The 24051-nt window shown below is 55.5% G+C and overlaps 13 protein-coding genes across 13 annotated transcripts; 7 read left to right on the top strand and 6 right to left on the bottom strand.

Moving 5' to 3' along the window:
* Positions 1-59: 59 nt before the first annotated feature.
* Positions 60-3416, top strand: L969DRAFT_19466 (uncharacterized protein; the record flags this gene model as incomplete). Its single annotated transcript, XM_014710319.1, has 12 exons — positions 60-194; positions 244-508; positions 564-969; positions 1021-1100; positions 1148-1279; positions 1330-1445; positions 1496-1573; positions 1620-1787; positions 1834-1911; positions 1964-2045; positions 2100-2201; positions 2257-3416. 12 exons carry the CDS (start codon positions 60-62, stop codon positions 3414-3416), a joined length of 2802 nt encoding a protein of 933 aa, XP_014565805.1.
* Positions 3417-3445: 29 nt separating this feature from the next.
* On the bottom strand, positions 3446-4230 carry L969DRAFT_53074 (uncharacterized protein; the record flags this gene model as incomplete). Its single annotated transcript, XM_014710496.1, has 2 exons — positions 3446-3552; positions 3600-4230. 2 exons carry the CDS (start codon positions 4228-4230, stop codon positions 3446-3448), a joined length of 738 nt encoding a protein of 245 aa, XP_014565982.1.
* A 190-nt stretch (positions 4231-4420) lies between these two features.
* Positions 4421-7165, top strand: L969DRAFT_96490 (uncharacterized protein; the record flags this gene model as incomplete). The annotated part of the gene is made up of 3 exons (XM_014710495.1): positions 4421-4945; positions 5003-6602; positions 6651-7165. The coding sequence occupies 3 exons, from the start codon at positions 4421-4423 to the stop codon at positions 7163-7165; spliced, it is 2640 nt and encodes an 879-aa protein (XP_014565981.1).
* A 126-nt stretch (positions 7166-7291) lies between these two features.
* On the top strand, positions 7292-8162 carry L969DRAFT_96489 (uncharacterized protein; the record flags this gene model as incomplete). Its single annotated transcript, XM_014710494.1, has 6 exons — positions 7292-7484; positions 7532-7650; positions 7698-7861; positions 7909-7928; positions 7970-8062; positions 8110-8162. The coding sequence occupies 6 exons, from the start codon at positions 7292-7294 to the stop codon at positions 8160-8162; spliced, it is 642 nt and encodes a 213-aa protein (XP_014565980.1).
* Positions 8163-8219: 57 nt separating this feature from the next.
* Positions 8220-9095, bottom strand: L969DRAFT_52955 (uncharacterized protein; the record flags this gene model as incomplete). The annotated part of the gene is made up of 2 exons (XM_014710493.1): positions 8220-8997; positions 9058-9095. 2 exons carry the CDS (start codon positions 9093-9095, stop codon positions 8220-8222), a joined length of 816 nt encoding a protein of 271 aa, XP_014565979.1.
* A 193-nt stretch (positions 9096-9288) lies between these two features.
* L969DRAFT_19462 (uncharacterized protein) lies at positions 9289-10599 on the top strand (the record flags this gene model as incomplete). Its single annotated transcript, XM_014710318.1, has 8 exons — positions 9289-9354; positions 9410-9469; positions 9523-9602; positions 9655-9765; positions 9820-9901; positions 9958-10069; positions 10125-10357; positions 10408-10599. The coding sequence occupies 8 exons, from the start codon at positions 9289-9291 to the stop codon at positions 10597-10599; spliced, it is 936 nt and encodes a 311-aa protein (XP_014565804.1).
* A 9-nt stretch (positions 10600-10608) lies between these two features.
* On the bottom strand, positions 10609-11814 carry L969DRAFT_89955 (uncharacterized protein). The gene is made up of 5 exons (XM_014710492.1): positions 11427-11814; positions 11235-11338; positions 11115-11175; positions 10788-11066; positions 10609-10732 (listed from the first exon to the last, which is right to left on the bottom strand). Exons 1-5 carry the CDS (start codon positions 11518-11520, stop codon positions 10719-10721), a joined length of 552 nt encoding a protein of 183 aa, XP_014565978.1. The 5' UTR covers positions 11521-11814; the 3' UTR covers positions 10609-10718.
* A 120-nt stretch (positions 11815-11934) lies between these two features.
* L969DRAFT_96485 (uncharacterized protein) lies at positions 11935-13269 on the top strand (the record flags this gene model as incomplete). The annotated part of the gene is made up of 5 exons (XM_014710491.1): positions 11935-12075; positions 12127-12366; positions 12419-12578; positions 12637-12888; positions 12941-13269. The coding sequence occupies 5 exons, from the start codon at positions 11935-11937 to the stop codon at positions 13267-13269; spliced, it is 1122 nt and encodes a 373-aa protein (XP_014565977.1).
* A 111-nt stretch (positions 13270-13380) lies between these two features.
* Positions 13381-14737, top strand: L969DRAFT_96484 (glycoside hydrolase family 18 protein; the record flags this gene model as incomplete). Its single annotated transcript, XM_014710490.1, has 2 exons — positions 13381-14556; positions 14606-14737. 2 exons carry the CDS (start codon positions 13381-13383, stop codon positions 14735-14737), a joined length of 1308 nt encoding a protein of 435 aa, XP_014565976.1.
* Positions 14738-14859: 122 nt separating this feature from the next.
* L969DRAFT_96483 (uncharacterized protein) lies at positions 14860-17389 on the bottom strand (the record flags this gene model as incomplete). Its single annotated transcript, XM_014710489.1, has 11 exons — positions 14860-15495; positions 15541-15642; positions 15693-15793; positions 15844-15985; positions 16039-16111; positions 16161-16202; positions 16251-16576; positions 16633-16701; positions 16748-16938; positions 16987-17202; positions 17257-17389. 11 exons carry the CDS (start codon positions 17387-17389, stop codon positions 14860-14862), a joined length of 2031 nt encoding a protein of 676 aa, XP_014565975.1.
* A 276-nt stretch (positions 17390-17665) lies between these two features.
* Positions 17666-21593, top strand: L969DRAFT_96482 (uncharacterized protein; the record flags this gene model as incomplete). Its single annotated transcript, XM_014710488.1, has 6 exons — positions 17666-17914; positions 17975-18874; positions 18935-19077; positions 19124-20281; positions 20328-20485; positions 20533-21593. The coding sequence occupies 6 exons, from the start codon at positions 17666-17668 to the stop codon at positions 21591-21593; spliced, it is 3669 nt and encodes a 1222-aa protein (XP_014565974.1).
* A 55-nt stretch (positions 21594-21648) lies between these two features.
* On the bottom strand, positions 21649-22300 carry L969DRAFT_105187 (uncharacterized protein; the record flags this gene model as incomplete). The annotated part of the gene is made up of 3 exons (XM_014710487.1): positions 21649-21885; positions 21933-22061; positions 22115-22300. The coding sequence occupies 3 exons, from the start codon at positions 22298-22300 to the stop codon at positions 21649-21651; spliced, it is 552 nt and encodes a 183-aa protein (XP_014565973.1).
* Positions 22301-23412: 1112 nt separating this feature from the next.
* On the bottom strand, positions 23413-23984 carry L969DRAFT_53378 (uncharacterized protein; the record flags this gene model as incomplete). The annotated part of the gene is made up of 2 exons (XM_014710486.1): positions 23413-23850; positions 23946-23984. The coding sequence occupies 2 exons, from the start codon at positions 23982-23984 to the stop codon at positions 23413-23415; spliced, it is 477 nt and encodes a 158-aa protein (XP_014565972.1).
* Between the last annotated feature and the right edge of the window lie 67 nt (positions 23985-24051).

Genomic DNA, 24051 nt, shown 5'->3' with positions numbered 1-24051 from the left:
TTGGGTCATGACGCGTTGCCTGAAGATCTCCCCTGCCGGGTTGCACTGACTCGCCGAAGATGCCTCCTCGCGTGGCGTTCGATTCGCAGCCTGCTGTTCATTCCTTCACACCACTCAGCGAGCCAGGTTGTGACACATCGACTTTACCAACGTTCGACACAAACGATCTCGACGAAAGCGTCGAAGCTTCGCAGGTATGTCACACAAATATGCCCTCTCAAGGCATTCTCATCAGCCTCACAGGTCATTATGGCCGTGCATGAGATCAGAGGCAGAACGGCGGTGGTACAGCTCGATTCGAACAGCGGCACCCTCCTCATCAGCGAAGATGCGCAAGATGGTCCGCATCGTGATCTCCTCGTCTCGAGCAAGTCCCTTAAGAGCTCAGACACGTCGCCGGTGACTGAGTCTAGCGCGGGACGGGCAGTTCTAGAGCAGTACAAACCATCGCTCGTTCTGATCAGTACCAAAGCAGAGTTGAGTCTCAGCGAGAAGGTGCAGCAGACTTGTTCGTGCCCTCATCGTCACGAGACAGCCTGTCATCGCTCACACGTATCGTACAGTGTCGGGCTGGTCAGCAACTGCTACTGTGGAAACTCGACCTGCCAAGGAGTTCTCGGTAGAAACAGGTCGGGCAGCATTGCTCGAACTCGATCTGCCCAAGCATGCGCCCGCTTCACCGGACGTATCCTCGAGCGAAGAGTCGGATCAGTCTGGTCTATCGCACATCGTGCGGAGCCGAAAGCGAGCGAAGCATGGCCAATCAGATGAATCACTCTTCACGCGAGGTGCCCGACTGTCAAGCAGACTCGATCTCGATCAGCCTGCTACCCTGGCCTGCATTGGCTGCCTATTGCCCTACACCTCACGCCAGAGCTCTGCACGTCCCCGTGTCGCCTCAAGCAAGATCAGCTCGATCGAGCTGATGCCGCTCTCCTCTGTCCTTCAGATCTCTACTCATTCGCTCGTGTAGGCCCAGCGAGACAGTGCGTAGACATCAATCTCACCACCCACACGCAGAGCATTACAAGTGTTTGCAAGTGGCAGCCATGCTGCAGGGCGGAATGACGCATCTACCGCGAAGATGCCAAATCTCTTTGGTTCGCGTCCAAAAGCAACTCCGTCGAGGTATCTGAGCTTTATGCAGATGTCATCAATACGACTCGTTCGGCGGCAGGTCGAACGACGTTGCGTCAGTGGATCATCCGACCATCGCTGGATACGCATGTCATTCAAGCACGGCAGACGGCAATCGCTTGCTTCCTTCGACCCGAGAATTGTCAGCATCATCGTGTTATGCGGATGCTTCTTCTCACGACGCTTCCACAGTGCATATCATGTACGATCTCAGATCCTGTCTGAAGGTCCAGCAGGCGGCGAGCGTCCTCGAGAAGCTTCGCTGCGGTCAAGGCAATGCAACGCCGACCTGGCGCGCCATCACCACCGTCAGTCAACCAGCTGGAGTAGCGCTTTTCCTCATGAGACTACTTGATAGATGCTCTCGAGTGCGCTACAAGTGCGCGAGCAGCTCCTTGGCCTGACGCATCTACAGACATCTGCTCTGCTCTTCCAAGTGCGTACATTTCATGAACCCAAACGCCAACTGACGGCCCTTGCAGATCGCAAATAGCGTCAACGTCGAACTCTTCGAGGCTTTGCTCATTACGATCGAAGATCGCATCGACTGGCACGAGAGTGGATTCCAGGGCAAGCTCTGCATCCAGAATGGCGTCAACGCTCAACTCGATCAGTACCGGCAGCAATATGCATCTTTGCCAAATGACCTCGTATGTCATTCCAGTCGTCGACTCACAGCGGCTGACACAATCGCAGTCCCACGTTGCACGACACCTCAGCGTGCAGATCTCACCAGACGTATGCGACGCGCTCAATGTCGTTTACTTTCCCCAGGTGAGCAAGCTTTGCTGCGCTCTCCCGTCGATCAAGGTGAACCCGTCAGCAGCTTGGCTACCTCTGCTCGCTCACACTCAAGGCTGGTCAAGATCCAAAGCAGCTCGATTTACCGGGATGGACATACCAATTCAGTCAGTCTCAGTCTTTTGCGTTCAGCTGTTTGGCAGGCTCACGGGCATGATCAGGTACAGAATGTTTCAGCTACTGGAAGACATCCGAAATGCAAGACCTTGACGAGCAATATGGCGACCTGGCCTCGATGATCTCTGACCTCGAAATAGACATTGGTAGCGCTCCCGGCGTCTGCTTCCTTCATGAGCTCATGAGCGCATGTGGCCATAGTCGAGGAGCTCACTGCTCAAGTGATGAGCGCCGAGACGATTCTGCACGATGCAACGCATCTACTTGGCCAGCTCGATGCGCTTGTCTGTCTGGCAGATGCAGCAAAACGCCTTGCCTGGTCACGTCCAGTCATCACGAGCGATAATGTTCTCCGAATCCGACAGGGACGACATGCCGTGCTCGAGACCCTTCTCGATCGCTACATCGGCAACGACACTTCGCTCGTGGCAGGAAACGGTCTGCACACGGGCGAAGACGAGTCAAGCGAGACATCCGACAGTCGGATGGACGTGGATCGGTCCGTCATGATTCTGACGGGCAGTAATTTCTCCGGCAAAAGTGTCTACGTCAAAGCTGTCGCTCTGATCGTCCTTCTCGCTCATGTCGGAAGCTATATACCGGCCGACAACGCCATCATCGGCCTGACGGATCGCATTCTTACGCGTGTGCAGACGCGCGAATCTGCTACCAATCCAGCTTCCCTGTTTGTTTCTGACCTTCAGCAAGTTTCGTATATGCTGCGCAATGCCACCCCGCGCTCACTCTTGCTCGCTGACGAGTTCGGCAAAGGGACCGAGACGAACGATGGCATCAGTCTCTTTTGCGGCCTCGTTGAGCATCTGTGTCAGCGCGGGACAGACTGTCCACGAACGATCCTGACAACTCACTATGCCTCGGCTTTCCAGACGAATATGCTGCAGCTCGAGCGACGAGGCGTGCTGCTTGCTCAGATGGCCATCACTTTCGCCGGTGCAATGCCAGACGACGACGAAGACGCGGAGATCGTTTACCTCTATCAACTGGCAAAGGGCGTCGCCACAGAATCGCACGCGCTTGCATGCGCTGCTCAGTTCGGTCTGCCCTCACATCTGATCGCACGTGCTCGTGAAGTCTCAGCAGCGCTGCTCGACTTCTCGCTCACAGAATTGTGCCGTCCAAAGCCTGATGAGGCAGAGATCAGACGCTTATCGCATGCTCAACGTGTGGCAGATATCTTTCTCGGTCTAGAGCTGGACAATGATGGAGACATCACACGTGGCTCTTATCGCGAGATGCTCGAGCTCGTGCTGTCGAGCAGCATACGCGGCGATGGCGATCCACAGGGCAGCTTGGGTGCGCTCACTTTGCCATCTGATGAGATTCTCGCTTTCGAAGAATGACGGTGGATGTGATATGTTACAAATGCACATCATGACTCCTGTAGCTGTTGACTTGCTGCATCGCGCAGCCTGTTAGCTTGCTGTGCTGCCTGCTCGCGCCTTCTGGCCTCGACGACACCGCCGTATGCGCCAGGTCCTGCAGACTTGGTGAGCAATAGCGAGGAAGTAGCACTACCTGCATACCTATCTCTGCCGGCTCTTCCGCTGGCGTGTCGCTGGTCGCAGTCCCTGGCCCTACAGGCGCTGCCCAGGCAGGTCTCCCTCGACCGTTCCTCAGTCGCTCGAGCAGATCTGTCTTGCCGAACAAGCGAGCAGTCTCCTCTGCAGTCGGCGTGCCCGCGTATGGGTCTGCGCCATGCTCGATGAGCAAGTCGACGATCTCATTCTCGTTCTTGAAGATCGCGCCTGCCAGGGGACTCTGACCACGATCGTTGAGTATATTGGGGTCGCCGCCTGCTTGCAAGACGGCTCGAGCGAGATCGACATGGCCATGGTAGCAGGCCAACATGACAAAGCTATCCCCCTTGGCATTCCTTAAATTGCTTATCGATCCTTGCGTGAGTGCAGCCTTGAGCAGTCCATCCGGATCGCCATTGCGTGCGCACTCAAACAGTCTGCTCGCAAAGGCAACAGTGTCCGGCGGTAGGGCACTAGCAGCAGCACTGGCGCTGCCGGTCTGAGATGCTGCTGCTGCTGTGGCCGGCTCAGTCGATGTGGCGGGTGACATCTGATCAGGCAGGATAGGAGCTTGTCCGACTGACGTAGGGACGCTCATACTGCCCTGCTGGCTCGTCGCTTCGGGAGCGTTGACCATCTGTACGTTCGATGATGATGTGGCAATGGATCGTCGCTTCTGACTTGGCCAGCAAGCAGGGCGTGCCCCGGATATCGACGAGAGGCGTTGGCCGACTTGTTCGTGGAAATTTCCAGCTGCCGACTGACTCGACTCGACTCGACTCGACTCGACTCGACTCGACTCGACCCGATCGTCAGGACGGGACAGCATGAGTGTAGCACAGCGTCCCCCGACGAGGCCACTCATCGTCAGCGCCGGGTCTTCATCGCGTGCAGGCTCGCCGCAGTTGAACAGTGGATCTTCGACCCAGGTACCCGGCGTGGGCATCTCAACGGGCAGGAAGGGCCGTCGATATGCTTGCCAGTGCCTCAATGTCGAGATGTTGCTGGACGAGGGCGGCGGTCAGGAGACACTGCATTCGCCTCTTCACGCATCTGCGACCCAAAGAGGGTTGGGCAAGCGGAAAGGTCACCATCGTGCAATGATGGTACAGCATCCACGCTTGATCCAATCTACCTTCATGCCTGCTGTACGATCTGAGGAGGACACGACGATGCCAGCGCATACTATCGACAGGCCGAATATGATCCTTTTGCGCTGTCTCAACTGTGGCACACGACTCGCGACCTATCAACAGCCAAGCTTGTCATCGTCCAGACAGCAGCATCACGCTCCAGACTCGCTCGTGTTGCCCGCCGAAGGGATGTACTGTCATCTGGACGAATCTCTGCTCGTCAGTCACATTCTTCCATACGTTTGTTGACCGGAGCTGATCGGAAAGCGCGCACAGACGGAGGATGAAATTGATGCTGCTACCGAGGATCCGAGCTACTCACCCTGCTTCAGGGTCAGGCTCAACACGCCTCACGCTCCCTCGCCCGCCTATGTCGACATGATCAGCCCTCCCACTTCACTGCCACCTTCAACTGCTTCAACGCCCAGCAGAGCCATCTCACCCAAAGGCTCGCCCCGTATAAGAGCAAGGCCGACTGGTTCGCGGACAGACTCGTCTGGTTTGCACTCTGTGCCCAATCCGCCGATTCTTTCCCTTGGTCCGGCCTCGACCCTTGCAGATCACAGATCGCCTGCGATCACTCCCAGCGGTCTCGGGACGCGCAGACGATCTTCGCTGACTGCAACATCCGGCAACAGTGCTGCTCAGACGGATGAGAGCACCATACGCGACACCGTACGCGAGTCCGTGCGTGCCCACAAGCAGCACACCGAGCGAAAGATCGCGCAATTGCGAAAAGAGCATGACGACTTTAGCAGGCGGTTAGACCAGCAAGCAGATCTCCTCGAACGAAGAGCAGGTATCTCGAAAGGCGGGTTTGGCTCAGATGCGCCAGTGGCACACGATTCGCCGTTGATGGCTCCCGATCCGAGTGAGTCGATGCCATTTGCCAGACGACGCTCGTCGGACGGTCCTGCCAATCTCATGGACGCCCCGGCCATTGCGATGCTGCATAGAGCCACAAGCGCGAATGCGTCAAATCTACCAACGCCTTCTCCGCTCTTCTCGCCCCCAATGAGCGACGAGGCTGTTCGTTTGCAAGAAGCAGTCACTGCCACTACGCCTCTGAATGCATTGACGCCCTCTTCCGCAAGTCATACGCAGACATCGATCCTGCATTCTCACAGCGGTCACGCACGCTCGGGCTCGTCTTCTTCGATCCCGTCTCGACCGCCTTTCCTGAGCTCGTCATCTTCCGGCTTTTTACGCCTCAACGGGCCTTCGCCACCGGCCGAGGTAGAAATACCCGACATTGCACTATCGCCTCGATCAGCAGAGGCGGCGCTCGAGGACGAGAAAGAGTCACGCCATGTCAAATTCGTCGAGCCTGATCGTCTGTCAATGGCGGCCACCCGATCGCGATCTGCCGAAGGACGCAAAACTGTCACACTCGCCTCCTTGTCGCCCCGAGGACCGCTAAGCGATCTACCGCCTACTGACGAAGACGACTATGATGAGGACGAGGAACACGAAGGGACAGGCGTATTTGAGATGGACGAAGAGCTCGACGAAGATGAAGATGAGCAAGACGAGAACGAGGGCCTCGAGGAGGATGCGGACGAATTGGGCTCGACCTCCGAGGAGGACCCCAAGACGCCCGGCACGCCATCACCGCCCACGACTACAGCTTCGATTGACGATGTACCTGCGTCGAGCATGTCTGCCAGTGTTTCCGAAATGGCGCACGATCACCCAGGTGCAAGGATGGATGCAGCCGAGCGATTGGAGCAAGAGAGGCGGCTACGCGAGCTGCTCGGTACGGACACACCCAGTCATCGATCTTCGCGCAGATGGCGCAAAGGCGGCAAACGCGATATGGTCATGAGAGCTGCTTTTGCCGATTTGAGGGACGAAGAGCCAAGCGATTCGCTAGAAGGTGCGCAGCTTGAAGTCGGCACAATTCGAAGCTGATCTAAGCCAACAGAGGACCTGAGTAGTAGCTATGGCTTTGCCACCTCGCTGCCAATTGCGATAAGTCTGCCTAGTCTGGCAGGTCCTTCGCCACCACGCGATTGGCAATACGAGCGCAAGACTTCAGTTCCTCAGCACGAGAGTATGCTCGTGCCGCCCCTGAGGGGCAGAGCTGCTACAAGCGGAGCCGCTGCACAATCTCAGCTTGCGACCGTTGTCGAGAGCATGCCACCAACGCCCACTGTCGAGTCCAGGCAGATCAGTTTCGCAGCGGTTGCACCAATCGCGAATCAACGACGCAACGTCGGCGTGTCGAGCTTGAGCGCATCGCTCGCTAATCCACCCACGATGCAACGTCGACCTCCCGCTCAGGAAGTGCTGCAGACGATGGAGAAAGATGCCGAGCGACTTCCTTCCGTTGCTGCAAACCCGCACCGCGTGGTCAGCAATGGCTTTGTGCCACCGCATTTGATGAGCAAGATCGCGTCGAGGGACGAGGACTTGCTCTCGACTAGCATTCACGACTAGTCATCTGTAGCTCTGTAGGGTTGTCTCGTTGCATTCCGCATTCTGTAGCAGCAAGGGGTTGCTTCTCGTCGCGTCCCTGGCCTCTTCCTGGGCATCCTGGAATTCTTCATGGCGATCGCAAATATAATGACCCTTCTTTGCATTGCTTCACTCGTCCTCAGCGTTGTCACAGCTACTGTGCCAAGCTCTTCCCATGTGTTCTACAGCTCGTCCGAAGCAGCTCTTTCTTCATGGCCTCCTTTGCAAATCTTGAACAGCAACGCGACCTTGGCACAAGTCGCCGAGGCCGGCCCAGCTCTGATCAACTACGAGATCACCTGTAGGCCAACCGAAAGTCGCAGAGCCGTGCCCGGCTCACTGGCGCAGACTCTTGCCGGGCGAATTGCTGGTATCTAGGACCGTTCTTCATCTCGCCACATCGTCCTGCCAGTATCTCTGTGGAGCTCCAGCAAAAGGACAAGAGAGTCGAGCCGCAAGTCAGCTTCGTGTGTCTGATGATTTGTATCTGCACTCAAGCTTATGGGTTAACCAGTCTTTGCCGTACATCACAACTCGGGTGGCATTGCTCGATATCGAAGAGGATCGTGTTCAATTGGCCATCGATGTCAAGGGTCAACGGGGGGTGACACAGCACTGGGAGCTGGGCTGGACAGTCCAAGGCATGGTCTGCTGTCGAACATATTACCGCATGAAGATGTGCGTCGCAAACCTTTATCCGTTTCAGACACTGATGCTGCTGCTAGATGGCTTCACTTGCACAAAGGTATGAAAGGTTGCACCATAGCCCTGCTCACCTGGCAGCAGATCACTATGAGACGACAGAGCCACGAGTGCATCGCGATTGTGCCCCTCTGATCACAGCAGACTCAACGCGGGATTGCCATACTCAGTATGAGGGTGCGTCACTCGTACGCGCGGGAGATCTCTCCTGAACAGCACTACAGCGACGGCCGAATGCGATGTGAAGGAATGGCAGACTGACGCCAATAGCGATTGAGTTCATGCGTCTATAGGTTCATGTGCATGCGACAATCGAACAGCGTGTCAACGAGATCTACCATGGGATCTCCTTGCCGGCAAAATCGATGAACTTGCCACCGTCGTCAATGCCCATCTTACCGATTGCTTGCAGCAGTAGCTGTGCAGCTTTTGCTGGCGGGTGGACGCCGTCTTTCTCTTTCGTGTTGGGATCCACGATGGGTGAAGAGAGATCTGTACCGAGTACGGTGCCAGGATGGAGGGCGAGTGCGATGCTTGAGCCGACTGATCGACTGGAAAGCTCTCTGTTGAGCGTCTGTACAGCCTGGTTGACGGCTGCTTTGGACATTCGGTAGGAATACCAGCCGCCCATCTTGTTGTCTGCGATGCTGCCGACGCGAGCGCTCATACTCGCCATCACTGAGAGATCAGGCTTGAGCAGACCCTCTGCAAGATCTTCAGAGCCGTCTTGCTTGGCCTCCTTCTTTGTTGGGAGGAGCGGCAGGAAGTGCTTGAAGGTCAACAGATGGCCAAACGTGTTGATCTCAAACGTCCGTCGCAAGGTGTCTGCGTCGAGCTTCATGATCGACTTCTCTGGCTTGTCGAGTATGCCAGACACGTTGATGAGCAACCTGAGGCACTCGGCTCCCTGGGATGACTTGACGCTCTCGGCAGCAGCAGAGATTGTTCCCTCGTTGAGGACATCGAGCTCGAGCGTGGTCAATCGCTTCTCTAGTGACTTGTCGCCATCCTTGAGGATAGCATGACGAGCCTTTTCTGGGTCTCGGGAGGTGCCGACGACGTGCAGGCGGGTATTGTTGAGCAAGTGACGGCTGAATGCAAGTCCGAGTCCTCTGTGTGTGCAGCTCGTTCAGCACGGTGCCAGTAGGGACCAGACAGCCATTCTCGCTGACCGGCTAGAGCCTTGTATGACGGCAACATGTCTGACCATCTCTGATTGTCACCGGACTGCTCCTCAGGCGCTCGATCGGACTTTGTTGGGCGTCGCGATGACAGCCAGCATTTCAGAGATGACGCGGGCGTGGACTCGATGATCGATCGGTCTTCACTCGCTCTCCGTCGGTGGCGCCTTACTTTCCGACAGCAGACGCGCAAGTCGACCACTTCCAAGCGCATTCGCCAGGATGGACTTCGCAAGCATGCTAGGCCAGATGGGTGGTGGCGGAGGTGCCAACAGTGCTCAGTCAGGCGTGCGTTCATTGAGCGGGCTCGATAGGTATTCGAGGCTGATTGACGGCGTGTCAGGACTCGCCTGCTAATGACAATGCTGAGATGGTCTACATCTCCTCTCTGGCGCTCATCAAGGTCATTCATCACCTGCCAGTACGCCCAAACGCACACTCATGAGAGGCATGCAGATGCTCAAGCACGGTCGACAAGGCGTCCCTCTCGAAGTCATGGGCCTCATGCTAGGCGAATTCGTCGATGACTACACCGTGTACGGCCGAGCACGCCTCTTGCCTCGGTCTGTCGCTCACAGCGTCGTACAGTCGGGTCGTCGATGTCTTTGCCATGCCACAGTCGGGCACAGGTGTGAGCGTAGAAGCTGTCGATCCCGTTTACCAGACCAAGATGATGGACATGCTCAAGCAGACCGGGAGGTACGCGACATCGCCCCTTGCTCTCTCTCTGGCCATCTCACGACCTCGTCGCAGGCCCGAAGTTGTCGTCGGATGGTATCACTCTCATCCAGGCTTCGGATGCTGGCTGTCGAGTGTCGACATGAGCACGCAACAGGTCAGCAAATGACGCTCAAGTCTGCTGCCTCCGCTCATTCTCTCGCCGTGCAACAGTCGTTCGAGCAACTAGACCCGCGCGCAGTGGCAGTCGTCATCGATCCGATACAGTCTGTCAAGGGCAAAGTGGTCATCGACGCCTTTCGGTTGATCCCTCCCACGCTGGCCAGTAAGCTCGCATGGCTATCATGGCAGCCGATACTGAGGATCTGCTGGGTCTACAGTGATAGGACAAGAACCTCGCCAGTCTACTTCCAACGTCGGCCATGTCGCCAAACCCTCGATCCAGGCTCTCATTCATGGCCTCAACAGGCACTACTACTCACTTGCCATCAATTTCCGCAAGACCGATCTCGAGCAATCTATGCTACTCAACCTGCACAAGCAGTCCTGGACAGAAGGCCTAAGGCTGAAGGACTTTGAGGAGCACAAGAAGGGCAATGAAGCTGCCATCAAAGTGAGTCCTTCTCTGCTCCATACTGGTTCAAAAATCTCACGAGGTGACAGTCAATGTTGACGCTGGCAAAGTCGTACAACAAGTCGGTCGAGGAAGAGTCCACCCTTACAGCAGCACAACTCAAGACGCGGCACGTGGGCAAGCAAGATCCAAAGCGGCATTTGGAAGATGCCGTCGAGAAGGCGATGGGCGATCAGATCGTCCAATCGCTCTCGACCATGCTCCACCTTGTCTCTTCCTAGCTCGATGCAGGCAGATCGAGCACAAGTTGCAGGGAAGTGATACAATGCGATACACTGAACTAGCTTGGGTAATCGTGAAACCTGCACGGCACCTGCGAATGTGAAGCTGCGGAGAAGCATCACTTTGCCGCTCCTGCCCTTGAACATGTCAGCAGCAGAACTGAGAAATCGTGAAGAGCGGCGCTCGCCTCGTGGAATATTCTGGCTGAGCCAGGCAAGACCTTCGAAGAGACCGTCGCCTTGCAGCGCGTTGGAGGGATGGCAGTACCAGCTGCGATCGCGCATCCGTTGTAGACCCAGACGCTCTGTGACTTCCGTCGGGCTCATCGCTCCTGGCAAATCTTGCTTGTTGGCAAAGACGAGCAAGAGACATTCCTTCATCTCCCTGTCTGCCAATATCCTGTGAAGCTCTTGCTTTGCTTCGTCGATTCTATCGCGGTCTTGCGAGTCTATCACGAATACCAACCCTGCGCGCCCATCGGCAAGCTGACAGAGGGTGGTATGCAGGAGCTCACCTTGGGTGCCAGTGTAGTAATGCCGCCATAACGGCCGGATCTTATCCTGACCACCCACATCCTAGCGAAAGGAAATTGGGTTAGCGCGTCACGAGCCTGCAGACTCCATTGGCGACTTGCCCAGACGTTGAATTTGACATTCTTGTACGAGACCGTCTCTACGTTGAAGCCGACTGTGGGTATGGTGGTCACGGACTGGTTGAGCTTCAGCTTATACAGAATGGCTGCACGGGTCGTCAAAGCGCGACAAAGCAAGCGAGAGGCACAACATCAGTACCTCGCTTGTGAAGTAGTCGATGCAGCATCACTCACTCGTCTTGCCCGCAGCGTCGAGACCAAGCATGAGAACCCTGATCTCCTTCTTGCCAACGAGGCCGCCAAAGAGTTTGGACATGTTGAGGCCCATCTTGACCGACTGAGCCTGATTCTGCTGCCGGACCGCGCAAAGCAAAGTCTATCAAGATTTCTGGCGGTAGCAAACAGTCTCGCGCTGTGCAAAGTGCGGCAACTCAGTCGTCGTACGGCGTGCCAAGGTGATCGCGCGACTTGAATTGCACTTCGGGTGGGTCTCGCTGATCGATCGCTGCTTGCTTCGAGGTAGCCTAGCGTGTCACGTCTAGCTCACTGTTCCTGCGAGAGGCGCCTCTCCTTCGGGTGGCCACTCCTCCCTGTGCCTGACTAATTAATCAATCTCGCTCGCTCGCTTGCCTTGTTGTGTCGAGCGCGCGCCTTCTTTCGTGGATTTCCCCGCGTGTCATGTGGAGAGCGATCGAGTGCGTTCCGCCTACAATTTTGCCAGACTTGACGGGCTCGGCAGGCGATGCTACGACAGGCCTCGCGAGCGAGCACGGCACTCACGAGGAGCGCAATGGCGAGTGAAGGCAGTTTTGCATCACGGCGCTTGCTCGCGACCCATCGAACGGTCGAGGGTTTCGTTGGCGCACTCGGCAATACTCCTCTGGTCAGCAGACTGCTGCTCTGTGTGCTCGAGCTTATGCCGCCTGAAGCGCAGATCAGGATAACAAGGCTATCGGACGAGCTGGGGTGTCATATCTTGGGCAAGGCGGAGTTTCAGAACCCGGGCGGCAGCGTCAAAGACCGTGCAGCTCTTTATGTCGTCAAGCATGCAGAGGACGCGGGGACGCTGAGGCCGGGAGGTACAGTCGTAGAAGGCACGGCGGGTAATACCGGTATCGGACTGGCGCATGTCTGTCGTTCGAAAGGCTACCGACTCGTCATCTTTATGCCAAACGTCAGTGCTTTCTGCTGTCGTGCGACATAGCTCACTCGACGAATCTGTGCAGACGCAGAGCCAGGAGAAGATCGACTTGCTGCGCATGCTCGGCGCCGAGGTCTATCCTGTGCCGGCAGTAGCTTACGACAATCCAGAAAACTTCAATCATCAGGCGAAACGCTACGCAGAGAAGCTCGACAATGCAGTTTACACGGATCAATTCGATAATGGTGCGTGCGCATCTGATTGATGTCGACCGAAGCACTTATCTTGGTCTGCTGCGTACAGTTGCGAATCGTCAGGCGCACATCGAGACGACAGGCCCAGAGATCTGGGAGCAGACTGATGGCGGCAAATTAGACGGCTTCACTTGCTCGTCAGGCACAGGCGGCACCCTTGCCGGCGTCACTAGATACCTCAAAGACAAGAGCAACGGCCGCATCAAGTGCTACCTCGCAGATCCGCCAGGCAGCGTGCTGTACAGCTACATCAAGAGTGGCGGCAAGCTGAAGGAACGAGAAGGCGGTAGCATCACTGAAGGTCAGCATCTTGCGGATGGGCACTCTCACCCTGCCTGATTGAGAGAACGCAGGCATTGGACAAGGACGTGTGACGAACAATATGGCAAATGAGATTTCAGAGATGGACGACGCGCTACTGATACCAGACGAAGCGACGATCAAGATGGTCTACAAACTACTAGACGAAGAGGGGCTCTATCTCGGTGCATCTGCAGCGCTCAACGTCGTTGCCGCTGCAGAAATGGCCAAGAAGCTCGGCAAAGGCAGCACAGTCGTCACCATCCTGTGCGATGGCGCCTATCGCTACCAGACCAGGCTCTTCAGCAAGAAGTGGCTACACGAGAAGAAGCTCTACGACGCTGTGCCTCAGCATCTGCAGAAATATGTCATACTGGATTAGATGCATATCGAGCGCCCCGCGCGCCTTTGTCGGTGACGTGACACAAACGCGTCCGTTCAACGCGATTCTATACAAAACCAAAAGCTACGCAACCACACTCTCTTCAACAGTATGCTCAGCCTGGCACTACTGACAGCGTCGGCGCTCTGCTCCACCGCTTCAGCAAAGTCTTGGGGCCCTCAGATTGGCGTCTATTGGCCATCCTACAGCGCAGCCAGCGATCCTGTCAACACCCTCGACTTCACAAAGCTGACCCATGCCGACTGGTTCGTGGCTGTACCTCAACGGCATAGCTATGACCTCTCCTTTCCAGCTCCTGCCAATCCGTCGACTATGAAGACAATGACGACGAATGCAAAGAAGCAAAAGGCATCTGTCAGCTTGACCATTGGCGGCTGGACAGGCTCACAATACTTTAGCTCACTCGTTAGCAATTCCACAGGCAGAGCCGCGTTCTCCAAGAGTATATACAAGACAATCAAAAAATACAAGCTGAACGGCATCGAGATTGATTGGGAATATCCGAACGGCGCCGGCATTGGCTGTAACGTTGTCTCTGCGAAAGACACGCAGAACTTCATCCTGTTCGTCAAACAGCTGCGCAAGACTGTCGGTCCAAGCTATCGGCTCAGTGCAGCAGTCAACCTCTTCGGTCTATATGACACTGACGGGACGACCTATACCAAAGATCTCAGCGTCCTTGCAGCCAATCTCGACTTCATCAGTCTGATGAACTATGATGTCTACGGTCCATGGACTGCGACAAGTGGACCAAACGGTCCTCTGGCTTCTACCTGCGCAACTGACGAAGGCGCTGGTGCATCTGCTATCGATGGCGTAGCGCGGTGGGTATCCTATGGCTTCAAGAAATCCCAAATCGTTCTCGGTGCGCCTGCGTATGGGTATGTCTACGCGACTGCCAAAGGCGGCCTTGTGTCCACACGTACCGTCAGCGGCAGCTCCTCGAAGCTCTATCAGAAGGTTATCGCTGCCGCACCACAAGGCAGCGCATCGGACGACAAGCCAGGCAAAGACATTTGTGGCAACCAACAGGGCTATGGCGCAGTCTGGAATTACGACGCGCTCATCACAACCGGCAAGCTGAGCAAAGATGGCACGACCGGGCTGGGTGACTACGAGCGTTATTGGGACTCTTGCTCTTCGACGCCCTTCCTATACAACACCAAGACCGGCTATCTATACACTTACGACGATGCTCAATCGATCAAGATCAAGGCCGCCTGGGCGAAGAAGCAGGGACTGGCTGGCATGATCTTCTTCGATGCGGTACGTCCAAAGAGGGTTGCGCATAGCTCCTTGCTGACTCTGGCCGCAGTCCGGTGACTACAAGTCACAGCTGGTCAATGCAGCTCGTGCAGGATTCCTCGGGTCGTCGGCTTCGCAGGCCAAAAGCCGGAAACTACGCGCGCAGGCTCACAAGAAAGCTAGCAAGAAGCTGAGTATCTGAAGAAAGCCCGATACCCGACATCATCACAGATTACACGATTGTAGCCGTACACAGTTTATTTTGCTTGCAAGATCATTATGTGATTGCTGAAAATGTACAACACACATTGCAAATGCTGCTCATTACCTCTCGTCTTCACGACCGATGTCCCCTTCCTCGTCGGAGTCCGCAAGCGCAAACAGCGTCTCTCCGCCGCCGACGTTATGCCGTTGGAGTTGATCAGTAGATTCGTGAGGATTCGAGCGATCTTCTTGGTGTATCACCAATTCATCTAGCTCGTGCTGATCGTCGCCTTCTTGGCTGATTGTAGCGAGATTGCCTTTCTTGCTCGCAAGGTACCGCGAAGCGCGATTACTTTGCATACTGTTGCGATATGGCGTCCCAAGATCAGAGCCCGTATCCTTGTAGGAGCCCACGCCGTTGCGATGGATCTGCGGGCGTTTGCCGCGCATCCACCAGAATGCGCCGACTGCAGCAGCGACGATGAGCAGAATCACAGCAGCTGAGCCGGCATTGTAGACTGCTTCGGGTCGTTGCGAGGAAGAGGTATCGCTGATGGTCGCACCGTTGCTGCTCGAAGTAGCATCGGCTGTCACATTGAGCGTGCTGCCGTCTGGTTTGATTTCACCGATGATGGCTTCCTGCTCGTCGCCTATTCTGCTCGGTACACGGGCCGCAGAGCCAGCAGCCGACATCAGGTCAGCACCGAGGAACCGCAACAGCATATCATGCGACGGCACTGGCACGTCGACGCCAATCTAAAGGCAAATAAGCCTCGTGTACGTCTCTTAGACAAAGCGTACCATGTGAGATGCGTTGGCGACGAGGACATAGGTCAAATTGCGAGCTTCTGTCCAGGTGCCTGCTGGCTTGCCGTCTACCCACCAGCTCTGGGCCTCTGCGCCCTATGTATCCTTTGCATGAGCGACACTCTTGGGACCAGGACAGCGCGCACATCTAGCCCTTGGGCACCATTCCACGTCATATCTGCCAGGGAGCGCTCTGTACCAAGATGATGACAGATCAAATCTTGATCGCCAGAGAAGAGCAAGATCGCTGCAAGGATGCGATCAGCGTTTCAACTGATCAGCAGCGGTACGACTGACGAATCTGCTCGAGAAGCTTTGGCAGGAGAGTGATAGACGGCTTATTCTTGTGAGCGTGGAAGTTGGTACCAACCGGACCGCTGCACTCGACCCAAGCGCCGTCCTTGGAACCCGCATGAAAGGCAGATTTGACATCCTCTCGCTGCACTTGCTATTAGCCTCTGTCGCGAGACGACGCGAGACGCAAAGACGCACTGGCAAGTACTTGTAGAGGTCTTTCAGATCGCTTGGCCATCCCATGCCGCATGACGGATATTCGTCTGTTAGTCTGCGAACATTGGGTCAGTAACGCTCTGATATGAGCGCATACGACCTGCCTGATATCGTAGGTATTGATGCACATTGTCTTTCCGTTCACCCTGCGATTACACTGAGCAACATCAGATTGGGACAGCAAGGGAATGTACGTCTGTCTCGTCGTGCCCAGTATCGTACTCAGGATTGGCTCGCAGTCGTTCTCGTGTATGTGCAAGCTATCTCTCCCCTTGCGCTGCAGTGATTCATTGCAAGCGTTATGCTTCTCTTCTACGAGTCCTGCTCCCTCGCTACCCTTGGTAATGATCTTGTTCTCGTAGGCAAAGTCGAGATAGGACAAGTATTGAGCGTAGGGATCAATCCAGCCATTGCCTATTAGCAGACCCTGCAACCGCGTGGGTATCAAAGTCGTCTGTAGAATAGCGTTTGCAAAGTAGGGTATATATTGGCCGGCGAAGGATTCGCCTGCGAGATACGTCTGACCGAAAAGGTATGAGCTCCCCATTCAGGCTGATTGGCAGCTGCTTGACTTACGTCCATTGCTCGATACTCCGGAAAGATCTCATAGAACGACTTGAGAAACGATATGAGATGATTGGATGCCTGCCGAAGCGTTAGAGATTGTCCTGATAGCAAACGGTGTGCTCACATCGTCAAGCTCGTGAAGATATTTGTCAGTGCTGACGTAGCTGTAGCCCGTTCCCGGGGGCTGATCGACGAACAGGACATTGGCGTACGTGTTCCAAGCATCATCCACTTCCCTGAGCGCGTCGCCACCGGGCTGCACGCGTACTGGACCGACTTCCATGAGCGCTCCATCGAAAGAGGAGCAAGCAGGACCTGCGCATATCTTAGGTCGGTGCTCCTGTCCATGAGAGTGAGACGGACCCCCGTTGAACCAGATGACGAGACGTTCTTTGTCGGCTATATGGCGGTTGCGAACGAGCAGGAAGAAGATGTGTGCATCTGTCTTTTCGCTTTCCGCATCGAGAGGCTGCGAAGGGATCTCGCCCGACCACATCTGTAGAGTCGAGTTTGAGGGTAAGCCAGGGAGCGACTTGATGTAAAGATCTGCAGCTGTCGGCAGGTGCTCGCCGTCGTCGTCTATCGTGTCTGCCAACATCAGCGTCTCTCGCGCGATGCGTCAGGTTAGCTGACCTTGGCGAGAGACCAAGGCGTTGCGCTTCTTGAGCGCATTGTAGTGCTTTTCTCCCGGATAGTGCTCATGCTGGCTGAGGATGAGTGAGAGCAGAGGCTCGGCATGCATCGAACGCTGCGATAGTAGATCCATCGCGAATGGGCGACGATTGTAAGCGCCCCTGCGGCTTCGGCGGTCTAGCCGGTGACTGAGGAGACCTAAGACCGTCGAGACTTGCCGAGCATTGGCGCCGAAGCAGTGACGTGGATAAGGCTCGCCAGCGCTATTTGCGTCGTCGAACGTCGTCGTTGCCAACAAGCGCCAACACGTAGGCGCGACGTCGATCAACGTCAACTGCCTCGAACGATGCGCCTAGCAGCCAGTATGACAGCCTTGGCAGCACGCTAGAGCGACAGGGAGCGCAACGGGATGGAGGGATTCCCTCTCGAGTTCCTCGCCCACCATCTGCCGCTCCTCTTTGTCGCAGGCTGTGATGTCGCTCCTTCGACTGCAGCTGCCTTGTCCAGCTCAGAGAGCAGTCATGCTGCAGTAGATCCATTCGATCGGCTCAGGGCCACGCTGAGAAAGGTTCTCATGGCCAAGAGTCCAGCGCCTCAGACAATATGGGACCCTTCAAGAGGCAGCGGCGCCGATTTTCGGATCATCTTTGTCGACAAGGCAAGCTGGAGCGCTCTTGTCGCGCCCGACTGAGCTGATGACCGGTCCCCTCTACGGCAGAGTGTAGGCTTTCCATCGCGCAAGGCAAGAAGCGCGCCCGGCCAGAGCATCAGCAACCTAGCGGCCTTGCATTCACCTCTCTCGCCGCTGACAGCCAGCTCGCCTCTACATCCTGATGGTCTCATGGCTCCCATTTGGCTCAAGAAGCACAGAGAGCTCGTGCCTGCTGCCTTTGTACTCGTGCTCAGGCTATGGGAACCCTCAATGATGAAGCGCGACCACGATCAAGGTGACGGACGGCCAGGCGAGCAGGATGAAGACGAGGGGGAGTTGGAAGTCATGACAAAGGTCAAGGATTCCGAGATGATCCTCGAGATATCGGATAGGAAGAAGCTATGCTCTGAGCGCGACGTCAAGCTCGCCGTCGTCTTGCTCACAAGTCGCAAGATGCTCGACGATCCATCTCTTGATCCTCGTTTAAGCCACATCCGCCGACAGTCTGGTCTCGAGTCACGCGGCGCACTCTTCGTCATCACCCCAGTATCTGTACAAGAAGCGCAAAATTTTGCGAGCAGCCTGCGATCAGAGCTCTACGATTCCGCTGCAGACTATTACAAGGAGCATGGGCGGCGTGCCCGAAGGAAGCGAAGTCGAGTACCAATCCATTCGAATCCGAAGCCTATCTTATCTGCGGTTATGCCATCAAGCGCAACTAATGGCATCCCCAAATCCAGCGAAGCTGTAAAGATTCAGCCTTTGTCTGCTCAGGCTTGGAGCATCCGTTACGATTACAAGATGGCCACCTTTGCAGAGTTCAGACAGGAGTGCGACGTCGCGCTGAAGCACTACGAAGATTGCTCAGATGCCCTCCTCGAGATCTTCTCGTCTACAGCCCTCATGCCGCCTCGAACGAAGCGGTGGGCCGAAGCAAAGGTGCTTGCGGATTGTATCAACCTCAAGGCGAGCATCTCCTGCGAGCGTCTGCAAGAAGGTGGCTGATCTTCTGCATTCGCTCGACAGATATGCAAGCTCTACATGTACGCCGACGAGCCAGAGCGCGTCGTTGTACAGTACACCAAGCATCTCGCGCGGTTCCGTGAGCTATGCAACGGCTGGGGCATCGGCGAGGAGACCTACGAATACTGGTCCTGGCTTGCTAAGCAGTACGTTCACTGTGACATTCGCCTTCCATTCTAACTCGTGCCCTAGGTATCGCTCGCTAGCCGATCTTGTCGAATTGGCAGTAGCATCTGGCTACAGATTGCCCATACCCAGACTAGCTGCAAGCACCAGAACCCCAACACCTGCACAGACTCCCACCGGCTCTTCACCTGCACGCCTCCTCCAGCACGCCGGTCACTTCTATCTCATGGCTGGTCTTTGCACCCGGAACCGACGAGACAAGTTCAGATTACGCGTTGTGGCGGAGACGCATCAAGTCAACGGCTTCAGCAATGGACACTCGTCTTCTCTGCCACCGGCACTGCAATACGAAGGCAAAATCAAACATGATGAGCTCACCATCGATCTATTGAGTAAAGCATACGAAATTTTCAAGAGGCAGAGATCGAATCGGTTGAGTCTTTACATCGCAGGTCAGATCGCCCGTGTACATGACGAATCTGACAATGCCGAGATGGCATTGCGTTTCCACGAGAGAATTGCGAAGCACTACCGCAAGGATCGCTGGCTAGACATGATGAGCAATGTCGCCCAATCTGCCAAACTGAACGCTCGGGATACAAATGATGCCGGAGCTTTCGCCTTTGCCACTGCAGAAGCAGCAATCCGCTCTTGCGAACGGCCAGCAGCAGAATGGCGCTTAGTAGATAGCTTGCGAGCGCTCGATTCGATCCAATCTGGGGCCGAACACGACCGCTCTGTGCTGTTAGATCTGACAGGCTTGTCAGCACTCGTCGAGGCGCGGATCGCTTTCTGGCAAGCGGAAGCATACCTTGACGAAGAGGTACTCTTTCAACTCAGCATCTCGTCGCAAACGAACTTCTTAGACGAGGTCGACTTTGACTCACTCGAGATTACCTTTGAGAACTCGCAAACCTTTCGATGGAATGGTCAACATCAGCAAGGCTCGAGGCTTGCCCTGTATGATGCAGATACCTCAGAAGCTATTCTGGCCTGGAGCAGAGGATCGACATTGATCTTTGCGGGTCGGATCAGATCTTCCAAGCCAGTCACCGTTGCATTCGAGCGTCTTGAACTGGCCAAGACGTCATCAAGCTATGACATCGCACTCGAACTGCGCAATGCCAACGTCCAATCGTCGCTCGAATGGTACAGACGCGATACCGTCTCGCAAGAACTGCAAAGCTTTTTGCTCTCGAGCGCCAATGACTGCACAAGCTGCAGGTGAGCATGTGAGCCAGCAGACTGAGCCAGGCTAATGCACTATTAGCTTCACACGACGACCTGCACTTGCGAGAGCTGTCATAGAGCCGCCTTCCGCACTGTACATCGATGATGTCAGTCAAGTCCAATTAAGCATAAGCAATATCGACAGCGTCGCACTGGCATATTCGGTGACCATTGCTTGCATCAGCGAGCCAGGCAGAGGTATGCCTTGACCGCCTTATGTGATTGAATACTGACCTGCCTCGCAGAATGTGTCATCTCCGATATGCATTCTGATCCTGCAGCTGTCAAGATCACATTCGACACTGACTTCCTGCAGCCGGATCAGACAATCACTCAAACTTTCTGGATCAGAGCCACAGGCGAGGCAAGCTCTCGCTCGCTTGAGACGATGATCACACCGAGGATCTCCGAGGAGTCGCGGACGGAAAGAACGCTCGACAGCATCGCAGAGGTGACAAAGCTTGATTTTGCAGCGCCCTTTGCTTGCACGTCTACTCTGCAGACACTGGAAACTTTACCTTTGCCCGAACTTGCTCTCGCCATCGACGCACCAATGCAACGGACATCTCTATCGATATTCTCAGCACTGACCTGGTTAGGCGCATCGGCTATCAGTCTCGAGGATGTGGTGCTGCATTCCAGCTCAGAGCAAGTCACGGTTCTGCCTGAGACGGGAAATACCTCGCAGCCTCATCAAGACCTCTTGCCAGGAACCGGCTATGCTTGCGCGCATGAAGCCGAGATCGACGCGGACTTCCAGCCAGATTTCAATCTAGTCGTCTGCTGGCGCCGAACAGACCAGCCCGAGTCAGTACCTGCAAACACGTCACGTTTTGTTGTGCTGCACCCGCAAATAACAGCACAGTCTGTAGCAGTGGCGGTAGACCTGCCTGCGGTGATCAGGCTGCACATGCCGACTTCAATCCGGTTCACAATATGCAATGATTCGCCAACACGATTGCTCAAATTGACTGCGCAAATGGATAGCTCGGAAAGTTGGGTCTTCGCAGGTCCGCGCAAGATCGCACGCTTCAGTGTCCTACCTCGCCGACAGCGCGAGTTGCGTTTTGCCCTTGTGGCGATTGGCATGCCGGGACATACGACAATACCGCGTCTGCGAGTGTACGAGGTCGTCGATCCGCCGCCTCAGCCTGCTTCGGAAGCAAATGCAGAACCTGCTCTCCCACCGCCACAGCCGACACTGCGCGAACTGGCCGTCGTCGTTCGACCCTCGTGGCGAGAGCCTGGCGCGTCTGACAGTGTCGAGTCAGAGGCTCGAACGAGCGTGTATGTCATGCCAGGATGACTGTATTGAAATGTGTTGTTGTACCTCACCGCTGCAGACGATGTTTCCAGTGCGCTCAGCCAGCGGCCGAGACGACAGCATCGACGATCTCCTGCCATGACGACATTGCGCCCATGCCATCATCGCCACAAGCCAAGTTCTTGCTGACAGGACCCATGATCTGATAGCCCAGAACGTCTTTGACCATACTGAGCTGGATCGCTGTGAGCGGGTGCTGCCACATCTGCGTATTCATCGCCGGACAGAGGATGACTTTGGTCTTGCTCGGGTCGACGGCGCGCAAGAGAGATGTCTATTCCTATCATGAGCTCGGGTCTCATCCGCCTGCGAATTGCATACCAGCAGATTATCGCAGAGGCCATTGGCTATCTTTGCGAGCGTGTTGGCAGAGCAGGGAGCGACGACGATGAGATCAGCCCATCGTCTGAGCTCGATATGCACTATTGGGTCAGAGATCTTGTCCCAGTCCTGCATGCTCGGATCTATGAGCATAGCGAGCATGCACGCAGGCTTCAGCTTGCCTTCCATTCGTCAGCATCTCTCCAGACCCTACATGGCAGCTTGTCGGCGTTGTAAAAGTGCAGTGAATGCTCTGTTGCAATGACCTGGACTTCCAGCCGGTCCGAATGCTTTCTCAGAGCCTCGACAATGAGCGGCAGCTTGACGGAAGCCACGCTACCACTCGTAGCCACCAGCACACGCAACATTTGTAGCACCGAAGCGCTGTTCAGCTGATTCAGCTTTGACGCCAGTCACGTGTCACGTCGAGCATCACGTGTCACGTCTCCTCACGGTTCTGCGCAGGTCCACTTTTGACCTGCATACCTCTTGAACCTATTGCCACATTCCATTGATATTAACCAGCCGAGTCTGATCACACCTTCAATTCAAGAAATGCACATATTGCGGTACAGGATCAACGCGAAGCATCATAGCATTTCCAGGCCAGATCCATTGCGAGGGTCACCATCAAACCCACTAGCTGCGAAAGCCTCTTGGGGGAGTCACGTTCTTGTCGTCCGCGGTGAAAGATCTCGGCAGTATATCGATCCACCATTTGGCGGAACGCGAGTTCTCGTGCCCTCAGAAACTGCGCAGCTGATGCTTGAATTCGAAGTCGTCATAATTACGTGGCACATGCTTCAACTCGCTTCCGCTTGCGTGATGGTCGTCGCCCGGCTCGTCGTCAGCAGCCCATTCGCTGTTATCGAGTCCTGAAAAAAGCCTGCCTTCCTGCATCCTGCGGATACTCCGACGTTTGCAGGCGTGGGCAACTTTGGCAGATCCACATGCGGGGCGGAGATGGTCCAATCCGGCATGATCGTCGATAGTGTGATGAAGGCCGGCATGTTATAATCAGAGGCTAGCAATTTGATGTTCTCGGCGGCTCGGAGGCCGCTGAGAAGAGGCATAACAACTCGATCTTGCGAGCGGCCTAGAGCGGTGGTTTCGCTTCCTTTTTTTCCCTTACGTAGACACTGATATCTGTAAATGTCTGACTATGTGCTCGCATGATCGATAAGAGCTGCATAGCACCGTCAAAGTCTTCGTATCTAGCAGACCGAGCCCGGCCAGCCAGTGAACTGACCAGGGCTCCCCGAGCATCGCTAAAGTCACACTCGGACACGCGAGGTCTAGCGAGGTCACTGCAGGCCAGCTCTTCACACTATCTAAGACAACGGTATGCCTCGCACAACCCGGTTTGGGGGGCCGATATTTCGAATCTTTCGAGCCAAGTTTGGGACATGCATCCACCCATTGGGCGGCTAGTCGCCCTTGTGCATGCGTGGACCTATATTCGGACAATCCGGTGAGCTTCTCAGGGATGCCGCTTTGAATTATCGGCCGGACGAATTCCATGAGATCCCAATGGGTATCGGTCCACGCTGTCCCTCTGAATGCTCGTACTAGAGTCCCGGAAGCCATTCGGATCCGTGCCGACGGCCAGCCTGGTCAAGTTTGCGCGAGCTCTGATCCATTGAGCGGCTGAATGGCCTGCGTCCGACGTGTACACGCTCATAGTTGGGTCAGCTTCTTTGCTACGATTGACATGGCCTCTAGAGGGCGTGTATGCAGCCCTGATGAGCTCACGCATTGATCTCGCTGATTTCGCTTGCGATATTTCGTACCAGGAGATACCGGACCCTGTGCATAACTGCGGCGGACATCGATGGCTCGTGTGCTGCGTCGCAGTGTTGGCGAGCGTGCCACGGCGTAAGCAAAGGCTATTAGCATTTAGGGAGCGAATGCAGATACACTGTCGAATGAAGTCAGCAAGCACCTTCAGGGATGGCCCATCATGTCTTCAGCAGTACATCGGCAGCGGCTGGTCAAAGAGTCCGACAGGCGCACCCGAAGTTCTCGAGAGCCTTCCGCCGCACATCCTCGCATTCGCCCACCTTCTAGGCCATCAGATAAGTCGCAATATCAATGGGCTTTCAATAAACAATGTGTCCGG

The sequence above is a fragment of the Mixia osmundae genome, assembly GCF_000708205.1.
Source record: "Mixia osmundae IAM 14324 unplaced genomic scaffold scaffold_10, whole genome shotgun sequence".
Taxonomy (NCBI): domain Eukaryota; kingdom Fungi; phylum Basidiomycota; class Mixiomycetes; order Mixiales; family Mixiaceae; genus Mixia; species Mixia osmundae.
Note: the sequence above shows the minus strand (reverse complement) of the source record. Positions and strands in the feature narration are given on the sequence as shown.

Bases quoted from the DNA above. Each gene is read 5' to 3' on its own strand.
- L969DRAFT_89955 (XM_014710492.1), bottom strand. From the start codon at position 11,520: ATGGGCCTCAACATGTCCAAACTCTTTGGCGGCCTCGTTGGCAAGAAG. The intron at 11,176-11,234 runs GCAAGTCGCCAA...TCCTTTCGCTAG, and splicing joins ATGTCAAATTCAACGTCTGG to GATGTGGGTGGTCAGGATAA. The intron at 11,067-11,114 runs GTGAGCTCCTGC...ATGGGCGCGCAG, and splicing joins TTACTACACTGGCACCCAAG to GGTTGGTATTCGTGATAGAC.